Source organism: Salvelinus alpinus, chromosome 26, assembly GCF_045679555.1.
Source record: "Salvelinus alpinus chromosome 26, SLU_Salpinus.1, whole genome shotgun sequence".
NCBI lineage: Eukaryota > Metazoa > Chordata > Actinopteri > Salmoniformes > Salmonidae > Salvelinus > Salvelinus alpinus.
In genome coordinates, this window is record NC_092111.1 from 40,154,173 (window position 1) to 40,178,232 (window position 24,060).

Here is a 24,060-nt window from a genome sequence, read left to right on the forward strand (position 1 = left end):
TGGGGCAATGGTTGGACATGGAGGGTGGAGGGGACTGATTATACCCCAAATTCCTCCATGGGGAGAGGATAAGGGGGTGGATGTTTTATCTGAAACTCCTCCATGGGTATGAGTGACGGTTGTTTAAGATGAACCAGATGAGAACCAGAGGACAGGGAGGGCGTTATAGCTGGAAGCCCTCCATGGGTGCCTCCTGCTGGGGGAAGAGGAACTGCTGATTGGCCTGGTCCACCGGAGGAGCCAGGCTCTGGTCCTCCTCCTCCACTCCAAAGTAGTGCTCTATCAGATCAAAGGCCTTCTGGTAGATCTCTTGGTTCTCATGACTCTGAAGAAACTCGATCTTATCCAGACCTGGAGATGGAGAGAGATGATCTATTCATACACATGGTAGATTATGCAAGTGTGTGTCCTGTACGTATGTCCTGCGTGTGTGTGTGTCCATCTGTGTGTGTGTCCTGTATGTAAACTCAGCAAAAAAAAAAGAAAAGAAACGTCCCCTTTTCAGGACCTTGTCTTTCAAAGATAATTCGTAAAATTCCAAATAACTTCACAGATCTTCATTGTAAAGGGTTTAAACACTGTTTCCCATGCTTGTTCAATGAAAAATAAAAAATGTATGAACATGCACCTGTGGAACGTGCCTTAGGCATGCTGCAAGGAGGCATGAGGACTGCAGATGTGGCCAGAGCAATAAATTGCAATGTCCGTACTGTGAGACGCCTAAGACAGCGCTACAGGGAGACAGGACGGACAGCTGATCGTCCTCGCAGTGGCAGACCACGTGTAACAACACCTGCACAGGATCGGTACATCTGAACATCACATCTGCGGGACAGGTACAGGATGGCAACAACAACTGCCCGAGTTACACCAGGAACGCACAATCCCTCCATCAGTGCTCAGACTGTCCGCAATAGGCTGAGAGAGGCTGGACTGAGGGCTTGTAGGCCTGTTGTAAGGCAGGTCCTCACCAGACATCACCGGCAACAACGTCGCCTATGGGCACAAACTCACCGTCGCAGGACCAGACAGGACTGGCAAAAAGTGCTCTTCACTGACGAGTCGCGGTTTTGTCTCACCAGGGGTTATCGTCGAAGGAATGAGCGTTATACCGAGGCCTGTACACTGGAGCGGGATCGATTTGGAGGTGGAGGGTCCGTCATGGTCTGGGGCGGTGTGTCACAGCATCAACGGACTGAGCTTGTTGTCATTGCAGGCAATCTCAACGCTGTGCGTTACAGGGAAGACATCCTCCTCCCTCATGTGGTACCCTTCCTGCAGGGTCATCGAGACATGACACATGACAATGCCACCAGCCATACTGCTCGTTCTGTGCGTGATTTCCTGCAAGACAGGAATGTCAGTGTTCTGCCATGGCCAGCGAAGAGCCCGGATCTCAATCCCATTGAGTACGTCTGGGACCTGTTGGATCGGAGGGTGAAATGTCCGGGAACTTGCAGGTGTTTTGGTGGAAGAGTGGGGAGTGGGGTAACATCTGATTTGAACATCCGGCGCCGAAACGAGATGGCCGCCTCGCTTCGCGTTCCTTGGAAAATATGCAGTATTTTGTTTTTTTATGTGTTATTTCTTACATCGGTACCCCAGGTAATCTTAGGTTTCATTACATACAGTCGGGAGGAACTACTGAATATACGATTAACGTCAACTCATCATCGTTCCTACCAGGAATATGACTTTCCCGAAACGGATCCAGTGTTTTGCCTTCCACCCAATACAATGGATCTGATCCCAGCCGGCGACCCTGTGCGACGCCGTAAAAGGGGCAAACGAGGCGGTCTCCTGGCCAGGCTTCGGAGACGGGCACATCGCGCTCCACTCCCTAGCATACTACTCGCCAATGTCCAGTCTCTTGACAATAAGGTTGATGAAATCCGAGCACGGGTAGCATTCCAGAGAGACATCAGGGATTGCAACGTGCTCTGCTTCACGGAAACATGGCTAACTCAAGAGACGCTAACGGAGTCGGTGCAGCCAGCTGGTTTCTTCATGCATCGCGCCGACAGAAACAAACATCTTTCTGGTAAGAAGAGGGGCGGGGGGGTATGCCTTATGATTAACGAGACGTGGTGTGATCATCATAACAACACACAGGAACTCAAGTCATTCTGTTCACCTGATCTAGAACTCCTCACAATAAAATGTCGACCGCATTATCTACCAAGGGAATTCTCTTCAATCATAATCACAGCCGTATATATTCCCCCCCAAGCAGACACATCGATGGCCCTGAACGAACTTTATCTGACTCTTTGTAAACTGGAAACCACACACCCTGAGGCTGCATTCATCGTAGCTGGGGATTTTAACAAGGCTAATCTAAAAACAAAACTCCCTAAATTCTATCAGCATATCGATTGTGCTACCAGGGCTGGAAAAACCCTAGATCATTGTTATACTAATTTCCGCGACGCATATAAGGCCCTCCCCCGCCCCCCTTTCGGAAAAGCTGACCACGACTCCATTTTGTTGATTCCAGCCTACAAACAGAAACTAAAACAACAAGCTCCCGCGCTCAGGTCTGTTCAACGCTGGTCCGACCAATCTGATTCCACGCTTCAAGACTGCTTCGATCACGCGGATTGGAATATGTTCCGCATTGCGTCCAACAACAATATTGACGAATATGCTGATTCGGTGAGCGAGTTCATTAGGAAGTGCATTGACGATGTCGTACCCACAGCAACGATTAAAACATTCCCAAACCAGAAACCGTGGATTGACGGCAGCATTCGCGTGAAACTGAAAGCGCGAACCACTGCTTTTAACCAGGGCAAGGTGACCGGAAGCATGACCGAATACAAACAGTGTAGCTATTCTCTCCGCAAGGCAATCAAACAGGCTAAGTCCCAGTACAGAGACAAAATCGAGTCGCAATTCAACAGCTCAGACACAAGAGGTATGTGGCAGGGTCTACAGTCAATCACGGATTACAAAAAGAAAACCAGCCCCGTCGCAGACCAGGATGTCTTGCTCCCAGACAGGCTAAACAACTTTTTTGCCCGCTTTGAGGACAATACAGTGCCACTGACACGGCCCCCTACCAAAACCTGCGGGCTCTCCTTCACTGCAGCCGAGGTGAGTAAAACATTTAAACGTGTTAACCCTCGCAAGGCTGCAGGGCCAGACGGCATTCCCAGCCGCGTCCTCAGAGCATGCGCAGACCAGCTGGCTGGTGTGTTTACGGACATATTCAATCAATCCTTATCCCAGTCTGCTGTTCCCACATGCTTCAAGAGGGCCACCATTGTTCCTGTTCCCAAGAAAGCTAAGGTAACTGAGCTAAACGACTACCGCCCCGTAGCACTCACTTCCGTCATCATGAAGTGCTTTGAGAGACTAGTCAAGGACCATATCACCTCCACCCTACCGGACACCCTAGACCCACTCCAATTTGCTTACCGACCCAATAGGTCCACAGACGACGCAATCGCAACCACACTGCACACTGCCCTAACCCATCTGGACAAGAGGAATACCCATGTGAGAATGCTGTTCATCGATTACAGCTCAGCATTTAACACCATAGTACCCTCCAAACTCGTCATCAAGCTCGAGACCCTGGGTCTCGACCCCGCCCTGTGCAACTGGGTCCTGGACTTCCTGACGGGCCGCCCCCAGGTGGTGAGGGTAGGTAACAACATCTCCACCCCGCTGATCCTCAACACTGGGGCCCCACAAGGGTGCGTTCTGAGCCCTCTCCTGTACTCCCTGTTCACCCACGACTGCGTGGCCATGCACGCCTCCAACTCAATCATCAAGTTTGCGGATGACACTACAGTGGTAGGCTTGATTACCTACAACGACGAGACGGCCTACAGGGAGGAGGTGAGGGCCCTCGGAGTGTGGTGTCAGGAAAATAACCTCACACTCAACGTCAACAAAACAAAGGAGATGATTGTGGACTTCAGGAAACAGCAGAGGGAGCACCCCCCTATCCACATCGACGGGTCAGTAGTGGAGAAGGTGGAAAGTTTTAAGTTCCTCGGTGTACACATCACGGACAAACTGAATTGGTCCACCCACACAGACAGCGTCGTGAAGAAGGCGCAGCAGCGCCTCTTCAACCTCAGGAGGCTGAAGAAATTCGGCTTGTCACCAAAAGCACTCACAAACTTCTACAGATGCACAATCGAGAGCATCCTGTCGGGCTGTATCACCGCCTGGTACGGCAACTGCTCCGCCCACAACCGTAAGGCTCTCCAGAGGGTAGTGAGGTCTGCAGAACGCATCACCGGGGGCAAACTACCTGCCCTCCAGGACACCTACACCACCCGATGTCACAGGAAGGCCATAAAGATCATCAAGGACAACAACCACCCAAGCCACTGCCTGTTCACCCCGCTATCATCCAGAAGGCGAGGTCAGTACAGGTGCATCAAAGCAGGGACCGAGAGACTGAAAAACAGCTTCTATCTCAAGGCCATCAGACTGTTAAACAGCCACCACTAACATTTAGCGGCCGCTGCCAACATACTGACTCAACTCCAGCCACTTTAAAAATGGGAATTGATGGAAATTATGTAAAAATGTACCACTAGCCACTTTAAACAATGCCACTTAATATAATGTTTACATACCCTACATTACCCATCTCATATGTATATACTGTACTCTATATCATCTACTGCATCTTGCCATCTTTATGTAATACATGTACCACTAGCCACTTTAAACTATGCCACTTTATGTTTACATACCCTACAGTACTCATCTCATATGTATATACCGTACTCTATACCATCTACTGCATCTTGCCTATGCCGTTCTGTACCACCACTCATTCATATATCTTTATGTACATATTCTTTATCCCTTTACACTTGTGTGTGTATAAGGTAGTAGTTGTGGAATTGTTAGGTTAGATTACTTGTTGGTTATTACTGCATTGTCGGAACTAGAAGCACAAGCATTTCGCTACACTCGCATTAACATCTGCTAACCATGTGTATGTGACTAATAAAATTTGATTTGATTTGTTCAGGGACACATTATTCCATTTATGTTAGTCACATGTCAGGGGAACTTGTTCAGTTTGTGTCCCAGTTGTTGAATCTTATGTAAACACAAATATTTACACATGTTAAGTTTGCTGAAAATAAACTCAGTTGACAGTGAGGACGTTTCTTTTTTTGCTGAGTTTATATACTTTTTATGTATGTGTGTGTGTGTGTGTCCTGTATGTGTGTGTGTGTGTGTCCTGTATGTGTGTGTGTCCTCGTGTGTGTGTGTGCGTGCGTCCTGTGTATGTATGTGTGTGCGTGCATATACTATATGAAGGTGTTTGTATATAATAACAGGGCATTCAGAAAGTATTCAGACCCCTTGACATTTTCCACATTGTGTTACAGCCTTATTATAAAATGGATTAAATACAATAATTCACACAATACCCCATAATGACAAAGCAAAAACAGGTTTATATTAATGCTTGCAAATGTATATAAAAAAAAAAGAGAAACACCTTATTTACATAAGTATTCAGACCCTTTGCTATGAGACTCAAAATTGAGCTCAGGTGCGTCCTGTTTCCATGATAATCCTTGAGATGTTTCTACAACTTGATTGGAATCCACCTGTGGTAAATTCATTTGATTGGACATGATTTGGAAAGGCACACACCTGTCTATATAAAAGGTCCCACAGTTGACAGTGCATGTCAGAGAAAAAAAACAAGCCAGGAGGTTGAAGGAATTGTCCGTAGAGCTCCGAGACAGGATTGTGTCGAGGCACAGATCTGGGGAAGGGTACCAAAACATTTCTGCAGTATTGACGGTCCCCAAGGTCACAGTGGCCTCCATCATTCTTAAATGGAAGAAGTATGACACCACCAAGACTCTTCTTAGAGCTGGCCACCCAGAGAAACTGAGCAATCAGGAGAAGGGCCTTGGTCAGGGAGGTGACCAAGAACCCAATGGTTACTCTGACAGAGCTCCAGAGTTCCATTCCGGAGATGGGAGAACCTTCTAGAAGGACAACCATCTCTGCAGCACTCCACCAATCAGGCCTTTATGATAGAGTGGCCCGACGGAAGCCACTCCTCAGTAAAAGGCACATGACAGCCCACTTGAAGTTTGCCAAAAGGCACCTAAATGACTTTCAGACCATGAGAAACAAGATTCTTTGGTCTGATGAAACCAAGACTGAACTCTGGCCTGAATGCCAAGCGTCACATCTGGAGGAAACCTGGCACGATCCCTAAGGTGAAGAATGGTGGTGGCAGCATCATGCTGTGGGGATGTTTTTCAGCGGCAGGGACAGGGAGACTAGTCAGGATCGAGGGAAAGATGAACAGAGCAAAGAACAGAGAACCTTGATGAAAACCTGCACCAGAGTGCTCAGTACCTCAGACTAGGACAACGGTTGACATTCCAACAGGACAACGACCCTAAGCACACAGCCAAGACAACGTAGGAGTGGCTTCGGGACAAGTCTCTGAATGTCCTTGCGTGGCCCAGCCAGAGTCCGGACTTGAACCCGATCGAACATCTCTGGAGAAACCTGAAAATAGCAGTGCAGCAATGCTCCCCATCCAACCTGACAGAGCTTGAGGGGATCTGCAGAGAAGAATGGGAGAAACTCCCCAAATACAGGTGTGCCAAGCTTGTAGCGTCATACCCAAGAAGACTAAAGGCTGTAATCGTTGCCAAAAGTGCTTCAACAATGTACTGAGTGATGGGTCTGAATACTTGTATAAATGTGATATTTCAGTAAAAAAATATATATAATATTTGCTAAAATGTCTGAACTGTTTTTTTGCTTTGTCATTATGGGGTACTGTGTGTAGATTGAGAGGTAAAAAAATAACGTTAAAAAATTTGGAAAAAGTCAAGGGGTCTGAATACTTTCCAAATGCACTGTACGTACTATAGGCCTCTAAGAGAGAGCAGTAGGGGTTGATGTTTGTATATACATACCATAGGCCTCCTCTATGAGAGAGCAGTAGGGGTTGATGTTTGTATATACATACCATAGGCCTCCTCTATGAGAGAGCAGTAGGGGTTGATGTTTGTATATACATACCATAGGCCTCCTCTATGAGAGAGCAGTAGGGGTTGATGTTTGTATGTACATACCATAGGCCTCCTCTATGAGAGAGCAGTAGGGGTTGATGCCAGTACCGCTGGGTCCTGCATCCTGCTTGGCCTCTTGGTCTCCCAGTCGCAGAATGTTCTCCAGACCGTTCAGAGACACCTGGACTATCTTACTGTCCATCACTGTCAACAAGTCACACAGAGGCTTGATACAGCCCAGGTTCACCAGGTACCTAGAGAGAGAGAAAGGGATAGAAAGAAAACACAGATTTAAAACACAAAAAGAGAGAGGGAGAAGGAGAAAGAGAGATGCATTGAACCTCAAAGAAAAATAGGGAGGAGACAAAGTGTGTCGTCGAAGAAAGAGAGGAGAAAGCGAGAGAAAGAGAAACCTAAGTAATAAATATGGAATGTGTTTGGTACAATCCAGCCGCTTGCCAAATGCAGCGGCCGTGAGACAGGAGTGTTATTGTCTCGTGACATTCCAGGGAAAAAGAACTGCAAAGAAACTCAATAGGGACAAATAGCTCCCAGCCAGGCCTCAGACACATGCAAGTTCAGCAAATGTAGCTCCTGTCTGATATCACCGGGACAACGGGGGAATTTAAGGATGCACACCGTGGAAAACCAGCTGAGCCTGGAATCTCAGACCACACGAGTAGGAGAGAAAAACTAACAACAATCCACCTCTTCTTGACCCCCTCCCCCTTTCCTATTCTGACATCACTAGGGTTCTTGACCCCTCCCTCTTTCCTATTCTGACATCACTAGGGTTCTTGACCCCTCCCTCTTTCCTATTCCGACATGACTAGGGTTCTTGACCCCTCCCTCTTTCCTATTCCGACATGACTAGGGTTCTTGACCCCTCCCTCTTTCCTATTCTGACATCACTAGGGTTCTTGACCCCTCCCTCTTTCCTATTCTGACATCACTAGGGTTCTTGACCCCTCCCTCTTTCCTATTCTGACATCACTAGGGTTCTTGACCCCTCCCTCTTTCCTATTCTGACATCACTAGGGTTCTTGACCCCTCCCAAGGTCAATCTCTGATCTGAAAGGACTATAGGTGAAAGCAATAACAGTTCAATACCAAAACAACCCCAGCCACCTCTTTCCTGGTTCTACCCTTCTATCTACACTATAATTATACCAGCTGTCCTGATGAGAGGTGTGTGTCATATCTCATCTGTCCTGGTGAGAGGTGTATGTCATATCTCATCTGTCCTGATGAGAGGTGTGTGTCATATCTCATCTGTCCTGATGAGAGGTGTGTGTCATATCTCATCTGTCCTGATGAGAGGTGTGTGTCATATCTCATCTGTCCTGATGAGAGGTGTGTGTCATATCTCATCTGTCCTGGTGGGTGTGGCTTTATACCTGATCTGTTCAGGCATTCCTCCAGAGGTGGCGTTAGTGATGGCCCAGGCTGCTTCCTTCCTGGTTCTAAACTCTGCCTTCTGCAGGATGTCGATCAGCACAGGGAAGATGTTGGCATCAATCACCGTCTAGTAGAGGAGAGGGGCAACACGAGAGGAGGAGGAGAGGGGCAACACGAGAGGAGGAGGAGAGGGGCAACACGAGAGGAGGAGGAGAGGGGCAACACGAGAGGAGGAGGAGAGGGGCAACACGAGAGGAGGAGGAGAGGGGCAACACGAGAGGAGGAGGAGGAGGAGCAACACGAGAGGAGGAGGAGGAGCAACACGAGAGGAGGAGGAGAGGGGCAACACGAGAGGAGGAGGAGAGGGGCAACACGAGAGGAGGAGGAGGAGCAACACGAGAGGAGGAGGAGGAGCAACACGAGAGGAGGAGGAGGAGCAACACGAGAGGAGGAGGAGGAGCAACACGAGAGGAGGAGGAGGAGCAACACGAGAGGAGGAGGAGGAGCAACACGAGAGGAGGAGGAGGAGCAACACGAGAGGAGGAGGAGGAGCAACACGAGAGGAGGAGGAGGAGCAACACGAGAGGAGGAGGAGGAGCAACACGAGAGGAGGAGGAGGAGCAACACGAGAGGAGGAGGAGGAGCAACACGAGAGCAGGAGAGGGGCAACACGAGAGGAGGAAGACGAGGAGCAACACGAGAGGAGGAAGACGAGAGGAGGAGGAGGAACAGAGAAAAGCAGTAGATAGAAAGATAAGAGATGTCTTACTAAACTGGAGAGCAGCACAAAGCATTTCCTTTATTCAAACAAAAGACTAAAGAAAATACCTAGTACCTAGGTCTTGAAGATCTCTTTGGATCTGTATAGTCTCTGAGCTGTACCAGTCTGTGTTATGCATCTGTAACTGTAGCTGTATGTGAACACCTGCTCGTTGGACATCTGTACAACATGTTGTAGCTAGCTAACGTGTGTCAGATATCTTGCGCTCTACACCACGCTGCTACAGTAGGAATACAGACGGTACACAACCATTTGCCACGAATGTCTAATAGCGTTTTGTCATTCTCTTTTAGACAATACCGCTTGGTGGAGTTAGTTCTACGTGGGGAGAAGATAGGCACAGGACACTGAATCCCCGTGCCTGTATATGTTGGGGCCATTTGAGCTATTAATCCCTATAAGCAGTGTTGGAAATAGTACTCAATTACATACTTGAGTAAAAATATACACTTCATGACCAACAGTATGTGGACACCTGCTCGTCGAACATCTCATTCCAAAATCATAGGCATCAATATGGAGTTGGTCCCCCCCCTTTGCTGCTAAAACAGCCTCCACTCTTCTGGGAAGGCTTTACACTAGATGTTGGAACATTGCTGCGGGGGACTAGCTTCCATTCAGCCACAAGAGCATTAGTGAGGTCGGGCACTGTTGTTGGGCGATTAGGCCTGGCTCACAGCCGGCGTTCCAATTCAACCCAAAGGTGTTCGATGAGGTTGAGATCAGAGCTCTGTGCAGGCCAGTCAAGTTCCTCCACACCGATCACAACAAACCATTTCTGTATGGACCTCGCTTTGTGCACGAGGGCAATGTCATGCTGAAACAGGAAAGAGCCTTCAAAAAACTGTTGCCACAGTTGGAAGCACAGAGTTGTCTGGAATGTCATTGTATGATGTAGCTTTAAGATTTCCCTTCACTTGAACTAAGGGGCCTAGTCCGAACCATGAAAAACAGCCCCAGAGCATTAATCTTCCACCAAACTTTACAGTTGGCACTATGCATTGGGGTATCCATATTTGTCCGTCAGACTTCCAGATGGTGAAGCGTGATTCATCACACCAGAGAACGCGTTTCCACTGCTCCAGAGTCCAATGGCGGTGAGCTTTACACCGCTCCAGCCAACGGTTGGCATTGTGCATGGTGATCTTAGGCTTGTGTGCGGCTGCTCGGCCATGGTAACCCACTTCATGAAGCTCCCGACTAACAGTTCCTGTGCTGATGTTGCTTCCAGAGGCAGTTTGGAACTCAGTAGTGAGTGTTGCAACCGAGGACAGACAATTTTTTTCACGCTACACGCTTCAGCGGTCCTGTTCTGTGAGCTTGTGTGGACTACCACTTCGCGGCCAAGCCGTTGTTGCTCCTAGAAATTTCCACCTCACAATAACAGCACTTACAGTTGACCGGGGCAGCTCTAGCAGGGCAGAAATGTTACGAAATTACTTGTTGGAAAGGTGGCATCCTATGACTGCGACACGTTAAAAGTCACTGAATTTTGTGCTCGATTTTATACACCTGTAAGCAACGGGTGTGGCTGAAATAGCCGAATCCACTAATATGAGTGTCCCCATACTTTTGGCAATGTCATGTACAACTATCATGAACATGTCTGTTTATTTGTATGGTACCGGTAGAGTCCGTATGTCTGTCTGTGTGTAAAGTCTGGACCTCACCTGTATCTGAGGCCTGTTACCAGCTGTGATGTTTATCTGTAGTGTCTGTCTGTGTGTAAAGTCTGGACCTCACCTGTATCTGAGCCCTGTTACCAGCTGTGATGTTTATCTGTAGTGTCTGTCTGTGTGTAAAGTCTGGACCTCACCTGTATCTGAGCCCTGTTACCAGCTGTGATGTTTATCTGTAGTGTCTGTCTGTGTGTAAAGTCTGGACCTCACCTGTATCTGAGCCCTGTTGCCAGCTGTGATGTTTATCTGTAGTGTCTGTCTGTGTGTAAAGTCTGGACCTCACCTGTATCTGAGCCCTGTTACCAGCTGTGATGTTTATCTGTAGTGTCTGTCTGTGTGTAAAGTCTGGACCTCACCTGTATCTGAGCCCTGTTACCAGCTGTGATGTTTATCTGTAGTGTCTGTCTGTGTGTAAAGTCTGGACCTCACCTGTATCTGAGCCCTGTTACCAGCTGTGATGCTTATCTGTAGTGTCTGTCTGTGTGTGTGTGTAAAGTCTGGACCTCACCTGTATCTGAGCCCTGTTACCAGCTGTGATGTTTATCTGTAGTGTCTGTCTGTGTGTAAAGTCTGGACCTCACCTGTATCTGAGCCCTGTTACCAGCTGTGATGTTTATCTGTAGTGTCTGTCTGTGTGTGTAAAGTCTGGACCTCACCTGTATCTGAGCCCTGTTACCAGCTGTGATGTTTATCTGTAGTGTCTGTCTGTGTGTAAAGTCTGGACCTCACCTGTATCTGAGCCCTGTTACCAGCTGTGATGTTTATCTGTAGTGTCTGTCTGTGTGTAAAGTCTGGACCTCACCTGTATCTGAGCCCTGTTGCCAGCTGTGATGTTAGAGACGGTCCAGCAGGCTTCTTTCCGGATGGACTCTTTAGGACTACTCAACAGGTGGAGCAGACAGGGCAGGGCTGAACAGTTCAACACCACCTGTGTCTGGATGTCGTCTCCAGTAACGATGTTCCCCACTGCTCTCAGAGCAGGAGACGCCACCTTGTAGTCTGTGTGCCTGACAGAGGGAACGTTCAAAAGTTACTACGCTGAGGCCCCTGAAGTCTGCATACACACCAGCAGCTCAACGAGGCGCCTGCAGTAAAACAAAAAAAAACTCACATGAGCAGCTCTACGAGGCGCCTGCAGACGCCGGAGTCGATGACAACCTGGATCTTCTCGTTGGGTCCATCAGAGAGGTAGGACAGAGCCCAGCAGGCGTCTGCTAACAGATCTGAATCACTGCTGAACAACAGTCTAGACAAAACTTGCAGACAGGGGGACACCTGGGGGACAGAGGACAGACAGGGGGACAGTTAGTGTATTCTATCAGAAAGGTAGGATAGAGCCCAGCAGGCATCTGCTAACAGATCTGAATCACTGCTAGACAGGACCTGCTAACAGGGAGACACCTGGGGGACACCAGGCAGGGGGACAGCCAGGCAGGGGGACAGCCAGGCAGGGGAACACCTGGGGGATCTAGACACTTAAAACCTGGGGGACAGGGGAACAGACAGTGGGACTACCCTTTCGTAGGCCCAATTTCTACATTTGGTCGTGCATCAGCAGTCACTCAATTAGCCCATGGCAGCAATTTTTGGGAGGAGGATTGCTAAGTTAGTCTCTACATGCTCTCTAGCAGCTAATCTAAACTTGTAGTAAGTATGGTCAAACTACCAACTGTGGTGGGGCCCATTGATGCTCAGTTATATTAATAACAGCAAACATTTGCCTCAACCCCATGGCAAAACGTGTAGAATTGCAGCTGACTTGCTTTAAACAGAAACATTTTCTCTGCGCCCCATGGCAAATGGGCAGAATAGCAGGAAATTAATTTAACATTTAAAAAAAAAACATTGCTATCACGAGGGGGGGCCGCCAAAATGTTTTCCTCACGGGGGGGGGGGGGGGGGGCAGAGCACTCAGGACCTCAGACTGGAACAAGGGTTCACCTTCCAACAGGACAACGACTCTAAGCACACAGCCAAGACAACGTAGGAGTGGCTTCGGGACAAGTCTCTGAATGTCCTTGAGTGGCCCAGCCAGAGTCCGGACTTGAACCCGATCGAACATCTCTGGAGAGACCTGAAAATAGCAAAGCAGCAACGCTCCCCATCCAACCTGACAGAGCTTGAGAGGATCTGCAGAGAAGAATGGGAGAAACTCCCCAAATACAGGTGTGCCAAGCTTGTAGCAGAATACCCAAGAAGACTTGAGGCTGTAATCGCTGTCTACGGTACTTCAACAAAGTACTGAGTAAAGGGTCTGAATACTTATGTAAATGTGATATCAGTTAATTTGTTATATACATTTGCAAATCTGTTTTTGCTTTGTCATTATGGGGTATTGTATGTAGATTGATGAGGGAAATAAACAATTTAATACATTTCAGAATGAGGCTGTAACATAACAAAATGTGGAAAAAGTCAAAGGGTCTGAATACTTTCCGAGTCCGTTAATGTTGTGTCAACAGGAAAATGCGACATGTCCTCTCCAACATGACATTTCTTAATTTGTTGATTAATATTTCTAAGTAATATTCTAAATAATAATTAAATGCCAGGATAATAAAAGTATAAATGGCATGTTTCAAATAGGTTTAATTAAAAAGCATAGCCATGTAAACAAGTGTACAAACAGAATTGTGACCTCCCCTCATGCTCTAAAATCAGATATTCTCATTCTGATATGACATCACACCTCTGAAATCTGATATCCTCATTCTGATATGACATCACGCTCTGAACTCTGATATGACATCATACCTCTGAACTCTGATATCCTCATTCTGATATGACATCACACCTTTGAAATCTGATATCCTCATTCTGATATGACATCACACCTTTGAAATCTGATATCCTCATTCTGATATGACATCACACCTCTGAACTCTGATATCCTCATTCTGATATGACATCACACCTCTGAAATCTGATATCCTCATTCTGATATGACATCACGCTGTGCACTCTGATATTCTCTTTGTAAAATGCATCGGGATGCATTCTGTGCTAAGTCAATGATTTCGATAAGAGAAACCGATACTCGAACACGTCCCCTCTCCTTTAGCACTAGTGATAGGGCTGAATACTCTGCCCTCTCTGACCCTGTAACATCCCATTACTGTAAGGGAAAGGTGACAGGCAAAAGGAACCATCTAAGTGTATGGGGACACAGCCAAGAGCAGGTCCTTCAGCTTGAGTGAATCTGAAGTAGTTTTAAAATGGCTTCCTGTCCCTCTTCTATTAATGCCAATAGAGAAACAGAGTTGAAGAGAACGATAACACTTTAGCCGATTGACAGATTGACAGGGTGAGAGAAACTCCTGCCTCGTCACGTACCGTCCCCTGGTCACATGCTCAGTCTCTGAGTCACTGAGGCTTTTGTGTGTTCTGGCTGGCCAGAGTCACTAGCAGATAAAACCCATCAGCTAGCTAGCTAGCTAACAGACGGGCATAACGCAGCATTACAGACAAGCTCCATTGAACCCAGACTGAGTCAAATGGACACCTCATCGCCTACATTAGTGCACCACTTGTGATCAGGGCCTATAGGCGTCCCGGATGCCAAAAGACTGACTTTATCTAGCTAACGATTCAGGTTCAGATTCAGAACTCAATGAGCCACTTGCTTTCAACTCCAAGCTGTTAACCTACGTATTTATTTGAGCTAGCTGTTACAGTTTAGATTCAAGGAGCTGTGAATGTAGCAGTATACACAATAAATAGAGGTTATATATTGCTTTTTTTTAGTGTTGTAAAAATAAAAAAAATAAAAAAACGAGTGGTTGTGGTTATGAGAGTACACACCAAACAGAGGTATTCATATTACTAAGCAGACATATGGAATTGTTTTAAGATGGTGCTTACATATGGAATTGTTTTAAGATGGCCATACCATGGACCATTTAGCCATTTGATTTAGAATTTTAAGACCCCTTTAGACAAGTGCCGTGACAGTTGTTAAGTGGGGGGGGGGGGGGGCAAAACGGAAAACATCATCGTTTTCCGTTTTTATTCATACAGCGTCTCAGATACCTGGGGCCTTATTCATACAGCGTCTCGGAGGACCAGTATTCAGAGTCGTACAGTAGGAGTGCTGATCTAGGATCAGGTCCCCCCCCTGTCCATGTAATCTAAAAGGACCAGTATTCAGAGTTGTTCAGTAGGAATGCTGATCTAGGATCAGGTCCTCCCCCTGTCCATGTAATCTAAAAGGACCAGTATTCAGAGTCATACAGTAGGAATACTGATCTAGGATCAGGTCCCCCCCCCCTGTCCATGTAATCTTATTAATTACGATCTAAACGGCAACACTGATCTTAGAGCAGCACTCCTACCGCGAAGACGTTAAATGAATATAGGGTTGGGTGTTACCTTCTCAAATACCGGTGGGGGGCTCTTCCCCCTGCACAGGTTAGACAGAGCCCACACTGCATTCCTGGTCATGCTCAGTCTGGTGGATTTAGTCAGAAGCCTGGAGAGGAACCGGGGAGAGGAACCATGAGCTATCTTTATAACATCAGAGGACTCGAGACATAAACAGTAGTGTGTGTTTGTGTGTCTGCTCACATTAATAATGGTGGCAGGATATCACAGTTGAGTACGTAGTCTCTGCACACTGGACTGTCCCCTGCTATGTTACCCAAAGCCCACACCGCCTGGGACAGAGGAGAACGGAGAGAGAGAGAGAAACTAGGTATAAATTATAGATGGTCTTGTAATACACTTTTTTCCATGACTGTTTAGATGTACACAGAGTCGGGCCTTTACCTGTTCCTGAACATCTTCAAAGTCCGAGTTGAGTAGTTCTATAAAGATGGGTACTGCTCCTGCCTCGATTACTATGTTAGTCTGCATGGACGTACCTGATGCTATGTTGGTCAGGGCCCAGGCTGCCTCAAACTACACACACACAGAGAAACTTTATTAATGACACATTGGTATTGATAATAAAACTTCATGATACATAAAACATACAATGACAAATGTTATTATAGATCACAATAATTGACAGATATCCACATCATTCAAGCCTGACCATCATCCATTTTTTCCAGTCTGGGTTAACTTTTAAATTTTACCAATAAAAACTGTTTCCTAATATTTCAAAGGTCTCACCTGTAATGTGCAGTTGACACTCCTCTTCAGGAACTCCACAAACCTCTCTACAATGCCTGGGGTGTTGATGACCTCGTCAATAGGTGGATTGGGTTCTGGAACAGATCAGACAGAATATATGAGTAATAGTGTAACAATTAGCACCATAGACTCAACCTTTACCACCCTAGAGGGAGGTAACTGAATCATCCAAGTTAGTGCTGGGCTTGGAGCAAAAGCCTGTAGACCGGGGGCCAGCGGCCTGAGGGTCCCCAGGAGGGCCCACCGGCCTGAGGGTCCCCAGGAGGGCCCACCGGCCTGAGGGTCCCCAGGAGGGCCCAGCGGCCTGAGGGTCCCCAGGAGGGCCCAGCGGCCTGAGGGTCCCCAGGAGGCCCAGCAGGATTAGGTGTGCACGGCCATACGTAGACAGGTTACAGAATAACTTGATGATATTCACTGAACAGCCTGGTACCTTTGGACAGTAGTTTCCTGAATGACTGTGTTGTAGTGAGTTGGAGCTCTGGGTCCTCTGAGAAGAGCATCTCCACCAAGTCTTTAGTTAGGACTCCTTCCTCTGTAGCTGTAGAGGTGACATACGAGTCGACCAGCGGACTCTCAAACATGACTCCTTCCTCGTTCAACATGTCAACGTTTCTCCTCTTGAACAGCTGCCAAATACAGGAGAGAAACACAGCAGTGTGTGCACTGTGGCCCTAGGCCCTTTTATGTTGCTAAAGTTTCTGCTTCCTGAGCTAGGTGCCCTCCTCTCTCCTGTTTAGACACTAGCAGTGGGCTAGGCGTTATAGGCTAGGTGTTATAGGCAAGGCGTTATAGGCTAGGTCCTATACAGGTGGGTTGTTGTGTACCTGTCTCCTGTTTAGACACTAGCAGTGGGCTAGGTGTTATAGGCTAGGTGTTATAGGCTAGGCGTTATAGGCTAGGTCCTATACAGGTGGGTTGTTGTGTACCTGTCTCCTGTTTAGACAATAGCAGTGGGCTAGGCGTTATAGGCTAGGCGTTATAGGCTAGGCGTTATAGGCTAGGCGTTATAGGCTAGGCGTTATAGGCTAGGCGTTATAGGCTAGGTCCTATACAGGTGGGTTATGTTGTGTACCTGTCTCCTGTTTAGACACTAGCAGTGGGCTAGGCGTTATAGGCTAGGCGTTATAGGCTAGGTCCTATACAGGTGGGTTATGTTGTGTACCTGTCTCCTGTTCAGACACTAGCAGTGGGCTAGGCGTTATAGGCTAGGCGTTATAGGCTAGGTCCTATACAGGTAGGTTAGGTTCTCTACCTGTTGCTCTCGTTTCTGCTTCCTCAGCTGGATACCCTCCTCCTCTCTCCGGCGTCTCATCTCCTCCACATTCAGGGCTTTGTTCTTGTAACTGTTCATCCTGTGGTTATCCTTCGCTGGACTGGCTGACGGCTCTGAAACACACACAATCATCTTCATTACAAATCATCTCTACTAATCCAATCTTTTACAGTACTTATTACAAAGTTTGTCATAGAACGTTTAGGCATTCAACAAAATGAAGATAAGCAACAGTCGGCAGAAAAAGAAAAAAAAAAACACTGCCAAGAGAAGGAACACATTTTCCAAGGAACCAGACTCTTCCAGGGATGTCAATGTGTGTGTGTGTCTCAGACCCCAGGGAGTGATACCGCTTGGTGATGACACAGGGGTACATGCGCCCCAGTATAACAAGCTCCCGGACACATAGCTAAAAATACACTGGAGCATATGCTGTGCAGTGCACACAGTTATGCAAACTCAGTCTTACATGCAGCCTAAGTTACTGTCTCTGACTATCCACTCACAAACCTAATAAACACACAGCAAAAACACACACAAATGTGCGCACACACACACACACAAACACGTGCACGCACACACGTGCACGCACACACAGCACGCACGCACACACAGCACGCACGCACACACAAATCCATGCTTATCACAGACAAAGCTCTACTCTCCAGCAGTGAGCTGTCAGACAGAACAAACATATTTATTCAGGTGATTTAATTGCAGAGTTAGCAGGAAGCGTCTGAACTGCCAGCCGCCTGTCAGCCAGCCAAACTGCCCCTGAATCAGCATTTGTGCTATCATGGCACGCGAAGCAGCCAGACTGGGCACCAGACCCACGTCACCAGAACCAGCCAGGTTGACCCAGCCAGGTTGACCCACGTCACCGGAACCAGCCAGACTGGGCACCAGACCCGCGTCACCAGAACCAGCCAGGTTGACCCAGCCAGGCTGACCCGCGTCACCAGAACCGGCCAGACTGGGCACCAGACCCGCGTCACCAGAACCAGCCAGAATGGGCACCAGACCAGAGTCACCAGAACCGGCCAGACTGACCCGCGTCACCAGAACCAGCCAGGTTGACCCACGTCACCGGAACCAGCCAGACTGGGCACCAGACCCGAGTCACCGGAACCAGCCAGACTGGGCACCAGACCCGAGTCACCAGAACCAGCCAGAATGGGAACCAGACCCGAGTCACCAGAACCAGCCAGAATGGGAACCAGACCAGAGTCAAGAGAACCAGCCAGGCTGACCTGAGTCACCAGAACCGGCCAGACTGGGCACCATGGAGTGTGCTTGTAACGTCACAGGCGAAGTGCATGGCCACGTACACATGGCCTTATTTCTATTACAGCATATTGGATGACTGTTATTCATATTCCATTCACCCAGTTCAATGTAACATCAATAGGTTTAGGATACTACATGATACTATAATTTTCCCTATACCCATCGTGAGGTTGCTACAACCAAGCCTATAAATGAAAGTATACAACTTAAGTGCACACACTCTCTCCTTGCTCACACACGCCTTTTCAGTTCTGCACACATTCATTGGATTGAGGTCAGGGCTTTGTGATGCCGACTCCAATACCTTGCCTTTGTTGTCCTTAAGCTATTTTGCCACAACTTTGTAAGTATGCTTGGGGGTCATTGTCCATTTGGAAGACCCATTTGCAACCAAGCTTTAACTTCCTGACTGATGTCTTGAGATATTGCTTCAATATATCCACATAATTTTCCTTCCTCATAATGCCATCTATTTTCTGAAGTGCACCAGTCCCTCCTGCAGCAAAGCACCCCCACAACATGCTGCCACCCCCGTGCTTCACGGTTGGGATGGTGTTCTTCGGCTTGCAAGCCTCCCCCTTTTTCCTCCAAACATAACGATGGTCAATATGGCCAAACAGTTATATTTTTGTTTCATCAGACCAGAGGACATTTCTCCAAAAAGTACGATCTTTGTCCCCATGTGCAGTTGCAAACCGTAGTCTTTCCAAAGTAATTTTCTGTTGTTCTGGGATTGATTTGCAACAAAGTACGTTAATCTCTAGGAGAAAGAATGCGTCTCCTTCCTGAGCGGTATGACGGCTGCGTGGTTCCATGGTGTTTATACTTGCGTACTATTGTTTGTACAGATGAAAGTGGTACCTTCAGGCGTTTGTAAATTGCTCCCAAGGATGAACCAGACTTGTGGAAGTCTACAATTTTTTTCTGATGTCTTGGCTGATTTCTTTAGATTTTCCCATGATGCCAAGCAAAGAGGCACTGAGTTTGAAGGTAGGCCTTGAACAACATCCACAGGTACACCTCAGAATTGACTCAAATTATGTAAATTAGCCTATCAGAAGCTTCTAAAGCCATGACATCATGTCCTGGAATTTTCCAAGCTGTTTAAAGAAGGCACAGTCAACTTAGTGTATGTAAACTTCAGTAGTAGCCTAGAGCAAACTGTGTTTAAATCCTTTCAAACTAGTTAACACTTTCTCCTAGTTAGTTTTTGCTACCACGTGGGGTTTAGCTATCTTGAGCCTGCTAACTGAGTGTTAATTCACCTGTTTCTATACACGTTTCATTTTAAAACATTTATCTTACAAAGGAGTTGTTTAATCTAAGTGCTTAACTATTTATCTGTACATGGAATTGTATTTATTTATTTTTTTACTCATCTTTTTCTCATCTTTACAGGAAAATGCCACAGGCGCTATCTGATGTGTGGAGACATTTCACTGCAGCTAATGTAGAAGGAAAAGCTTTGTACATTTGCAAATACTGTGCCAAATCATGTGAAGAATGCAACAAAGATGCAGAATCATCTGGCCAAGTGCATAAAGTTCCCTCAGCGCTCACAACAAGCAACATCTCACAAAAGTCCCTCTACTTCTATTCAAGGTGAAAATGATGAATCAGACACCTTATCGATAACAACAGCTCATGGTCCTCCTGGAATCAGAAGTTCTTTTTGACTCAATGGAGGAACGAACGTAGTCAGAGAAATGCTGATGAATGTCTTGCTCGAGCTGTGTATGCAAATGGTTCACCTCTGATGCGCACAGGCAATGTGTATTGGAAGAGATTTCTGAATGTTCTTCGCCCAGCATACACCCTTCCAACCAGACATGCTTTATCTACTCATTTGCTGGATGCAGAGTTCAGAGTTCAAGTGAAGGTCAAGCAAATCATAGAGAAAGCAGACTGTATTGCAGACTGTATTGCAATCATCTCTAATGGGTAATTGAATGTTCATGGGCAAGGAATAATTAACTACATCTCCACGCCTCAACCAGTATTCTACAAGAGCACAGACACAAGGGACAACAGACACACCGGTCTCTACACTGCTGAAGGCAGTCATCCATGACCTTGGACCACATAAGGTATTTGCACTGGTGACAGACAATGCTGGGAACATGAAGGCTGCTTGGTCTAAAGTGGAGGAGTCCTACCCTCACATCACACCCATTGGCTGTGCTGCTCATGCATTGAATCTGCTCCTCAAGAACATCATGGCACTGAAAACAATGGATACACTCTACAAGAGAACCAAGGAAATGGTTAGGTATGGGAAGGGTCATCAAGTTATAGCAGCAATCTACCTCACCAAGCAAAGTGAGAAGAATAAGAGCACTACATTGAAGCTGCCCAGCAACACCCGTTGGGGTGGTGTTGTCATCATGTTTGACAGTCTCCTGGAGGGGAAGGAGTCTCACCAAGAAATGGCCATATCACAGTCTGCCGATATGGACAGCCCCATCAAGAGGATCCTCCTGGATGATGTATTTTGGGAGAGAGTGGTAAGCAGCCTGAAACTCCTGAAACCTATAGCAGTAGCCATTGCACGGATTGAGGGAGACAAAACCATCCTGTATGATGTTCAGACTCTGCTTGCAGATGTAAGAGAAGAAATCCGTACTGCCCTGCCCACTTCACTGTTGCTCCAAGCAGAGGAAACTGCAGTTCTGAAATACATCAAAAAGCGTGAAGACTTCTGCCTGAAGCCCATTCACGCCGCAGCGCACATGTTGGACCCCATGTATGCTGGCAAGTGCATCCTGTCTGGTGCAGAGATCAACAAGGCCTATGGTGTCATCACTACCGTGTCTCGCCACCTTGGCCTGGATGAGGGCAAGGTTCTTGGCAGTCTGGCGAAGTACACTTCCAAGCAAGGGTTTTGGGATGGAGATGCAATATGGCAGTCGTGCCAACATATCTCATCAGCCACCTGGTGGAAGGGACTTTGTCGATCTCAGGCTCTTTCCCCTGTTGCCTCCATCCTCCAAATCCCACCAACATCAGCCGCCTCAGAGCGCAACTGGTCCTTGTTTGGGAACACACACACCAAGGCACACAACAGGCTGACCAATACAAGGGTTGAAAAATTGGTGGCCATCCGGGCAAATTTGAAGCTTTTTGAGCCTGACAACGAGCTATCCTCAACAAGGTTGGAAAGTGACAGTGAAGATGAGGCCTCAGAGTCTGATGTTCAAGAGGTGGACATTGAGGAGGTCCTGGGAGAAGACATGGAAGCCTGAGAGGAAGACTTTAGTTTCTAGACTATAATTTTACAGATGTGTGTTGAAAACGTTTTTGGGATATGCGATGGATCATTCAATAATCCCTTTTGTTGTTCAGTGAAATCATCCCATGTGAAGAGTCAACTCATGTAAAGTTCAATTCGTAAACAATTTTTAAAATGTTTATTTCTATTGGAAGGATTTAATCATTTGCAATTATGTCTACTTATGATAAGGTAAAGGGTTTATGTTTCTGTCTCCATATGATATGGTAAATATATCCAATGTAAAAAAAAAAAATCTACATTTAAATGGTATTAATATTAATTTGCATATATTTCTGTTAATTCCTATATATATTCCCTTTAATTACCACAGGAAGTTTGGGTGTGTGAAGCTTAGAATTCCATTTCGCCTAAAATGGCACCAAAAAATGTATCCCTTTTTATTTTACCACTACAATGTGTTCTTGGGACGAAATTGAAAAATAATGTGTGTAGAAAGTAAACATCAGCACCTCGTGCTTATGTCTGCATAACGATGAAGTAGGGGAAAAAGTTAAATATTTCACCATTTCTGGTCTAGCGATCGATGACATCAGAGTACGCTGCCCAACCTTATGTCATTCGAAAGAGGATATTATCCTGATTAAAATGGTGTCCGACTTGTAAAAAAAAAAATCTAAATATAAACATTGCGAGATATTTGGAGAAATATACCAGCATGCCTCTCCATAGGAAAACAATGGGGGGACCTCAGCATTCCAAGGGCAAAAGGTATTTCGGGGCTAGCGTTTGACAACGGAGTATGCTGCCCAGCCTTACATAATTAGGAAGAGGAGATTCTCATGTTTAAAACGGTGTACAATTTGAAAAAAATCTAAATATACACATTGTGAGATATTTGGCAAAATAGACATACACACCTATATTCCCCTATAGTAAACAATGGGACGACCTCAGAGTTCCATGAGCAATTTTTTGTTGTTGTTTACATTTTTACTACCAGCAACGTGGGCAGGTCTCATTGCCATCAATAGCAAAACAGGCATTGTGACATAGAAGAAATAAAATGAGAATAGAACGTTCGGAACACAATAGAACTAAGAGGAGCTGGCAGGGTGAAAAATGCCCTAAAATAAGGCCTGTTTTTCATGATTACTTCAAAACTATCAACTGGGACATATGGTAATATTATGAAACTGGGCTCCACAGCAGATGCAATTAACTAGTTATCAGGAAAAAAAGCATTGTTAAAAATGTCATGTGCACAGCCTACCCAGAGGAGGACGGACTCTAGTTGTCCTCCAGCTACGCCATGGTGCTACACTAAAGAGTGCTTTTGAAGCTACAGTATCCCTTCATTGCAAAACAGTGTTTTAATTAATGATTTGGTGTTGTAAATATATTTACTATAGTTTCATCTAAAAAAAAGTGTAACTTTAATGTTTCACTATTTGTATGAAATTCACTGCGGAGTATGGTCCGCCCATGAGGAGCCTCCGCTGCTTAATGTTCATTCCCAGTAGGCGGTAATACAGTCGGAAATTCAACAGAGTATGATAGCTTTTGCTAACGATAAGTTAGTTCAGTTATGAACCTCAAGTTGTAGCAACGTTAAGGCTTAGATAGCTAACTGGACCCTAGCTTAGTTAACTTGTCAACAAAACAATGTTTATGTGACCCGCCCTAGTTAACTCTCAGTAGGTGTCAATATGAAAGTAACAGGGATATGACTGGTTGCTCATTTCAGTAAGTAACTCGCCAACAAGTTAAATTGACCGGCGTTAACATGTTTTGCTAGTTATCTAACAACCTGCGTGCTACTGGCTTCCATATTAACCTGGTAAGACAGCAAAAAGCTAGCTACCTAACGTGAGCAGGCGATGCATGTAACGTTAGTTGGCGTTCGCTTCTGAAATTGCCACCTTGTGTCATTTGTAGACTTTCTTGAAGGACACATCGTGTAAACAACCTAGATAATACTGTACCAGTAAAGGTTGCAATGTGTAGGTGAAAACAATAACAATAGCTTGTTAGCTAGTGGGGGATTTGACAATCATGTATTCGAACGCGCAGTATTCTCTAGTCCCGTGTATGAACCATACGGTCTAGAAACACAACATCATAACTCACCCATTTTATCTTAAATGACAGATACTTCTTGTTTTTAGAGATAAATAAATTGTAATCCTCTTCCTCGGTTTGCTTTCCAGAATTTGCTCCTCACAAACAATATGTCGTCGGAGAAATAC

General features: G+C 46.3%; 1 protein-coding gene across 2 annotated transcripts; it reads right to left on the bottom strand.

The window, feature by feature from the left end:
* LOC139555309 (importin subunit alpha-7-like) lies at positions 1-24,060 on the bottom strand. 2 transcript variants are annotated; one of them, XM_071369005.1, is made up of 12 exons: positions 23,942-24,060; positions 17,275-17,408; positions 16,453-16,648; positions 16,002-16,096; positions 15,654-15,785; positions 15,453-15,541; positions 15,258-15,357; positions 12,001-12,164; positions 11,692-11,896; positions 8,429-8,556; positions 7,095-7,285; positions 1-351 (listed from the first exon to the last, which is right to left on the bottom strand). In XM_071369005.1, exons 1-12 carry the CDS (start codon positions 23,943-23,945, stop codon positions 164-166), a joined length of 1,626 nt encoding a protein of 541 aa, XP_071225106.1. In that variant the 5' UTR covers positions 23,946-24,060; the 3' UTR covers positions 1-163. The 2 variants fall into 2 exon arrangements, with proteins under 2 accessions (XP_071225106.1, XP_071225105.1); XM_071369004.1 differs by lacking the exon at positions 23,942-24,060 and having other exon boundaries at positions 17-351; positions 17,275-17,433.

Coding starts and splice junctions, on each gene's coding strand:
- LOC139555309 (XM_071369004.1), bottom strand. CDS start 17,433: ATGAAGATGATTGTGTGTGTTTCAGAGCCGTCAGCCAGTCCAGCGAAG. Junction 16,649..17,274: donor AGCAGAAACGAGAGCAACAG/GTAGAGAACCTA, acceptor TGTATTTGGCAG/CTGTTCAAGAGGAGAAACGT. Junction 7,286..8,428: donor GGAATGCCTGAACAGATCAG/GTATAAAGCCAC, acceptor CTCTCTCTCTAG/GTACCTGGTGAACCTGGGCT.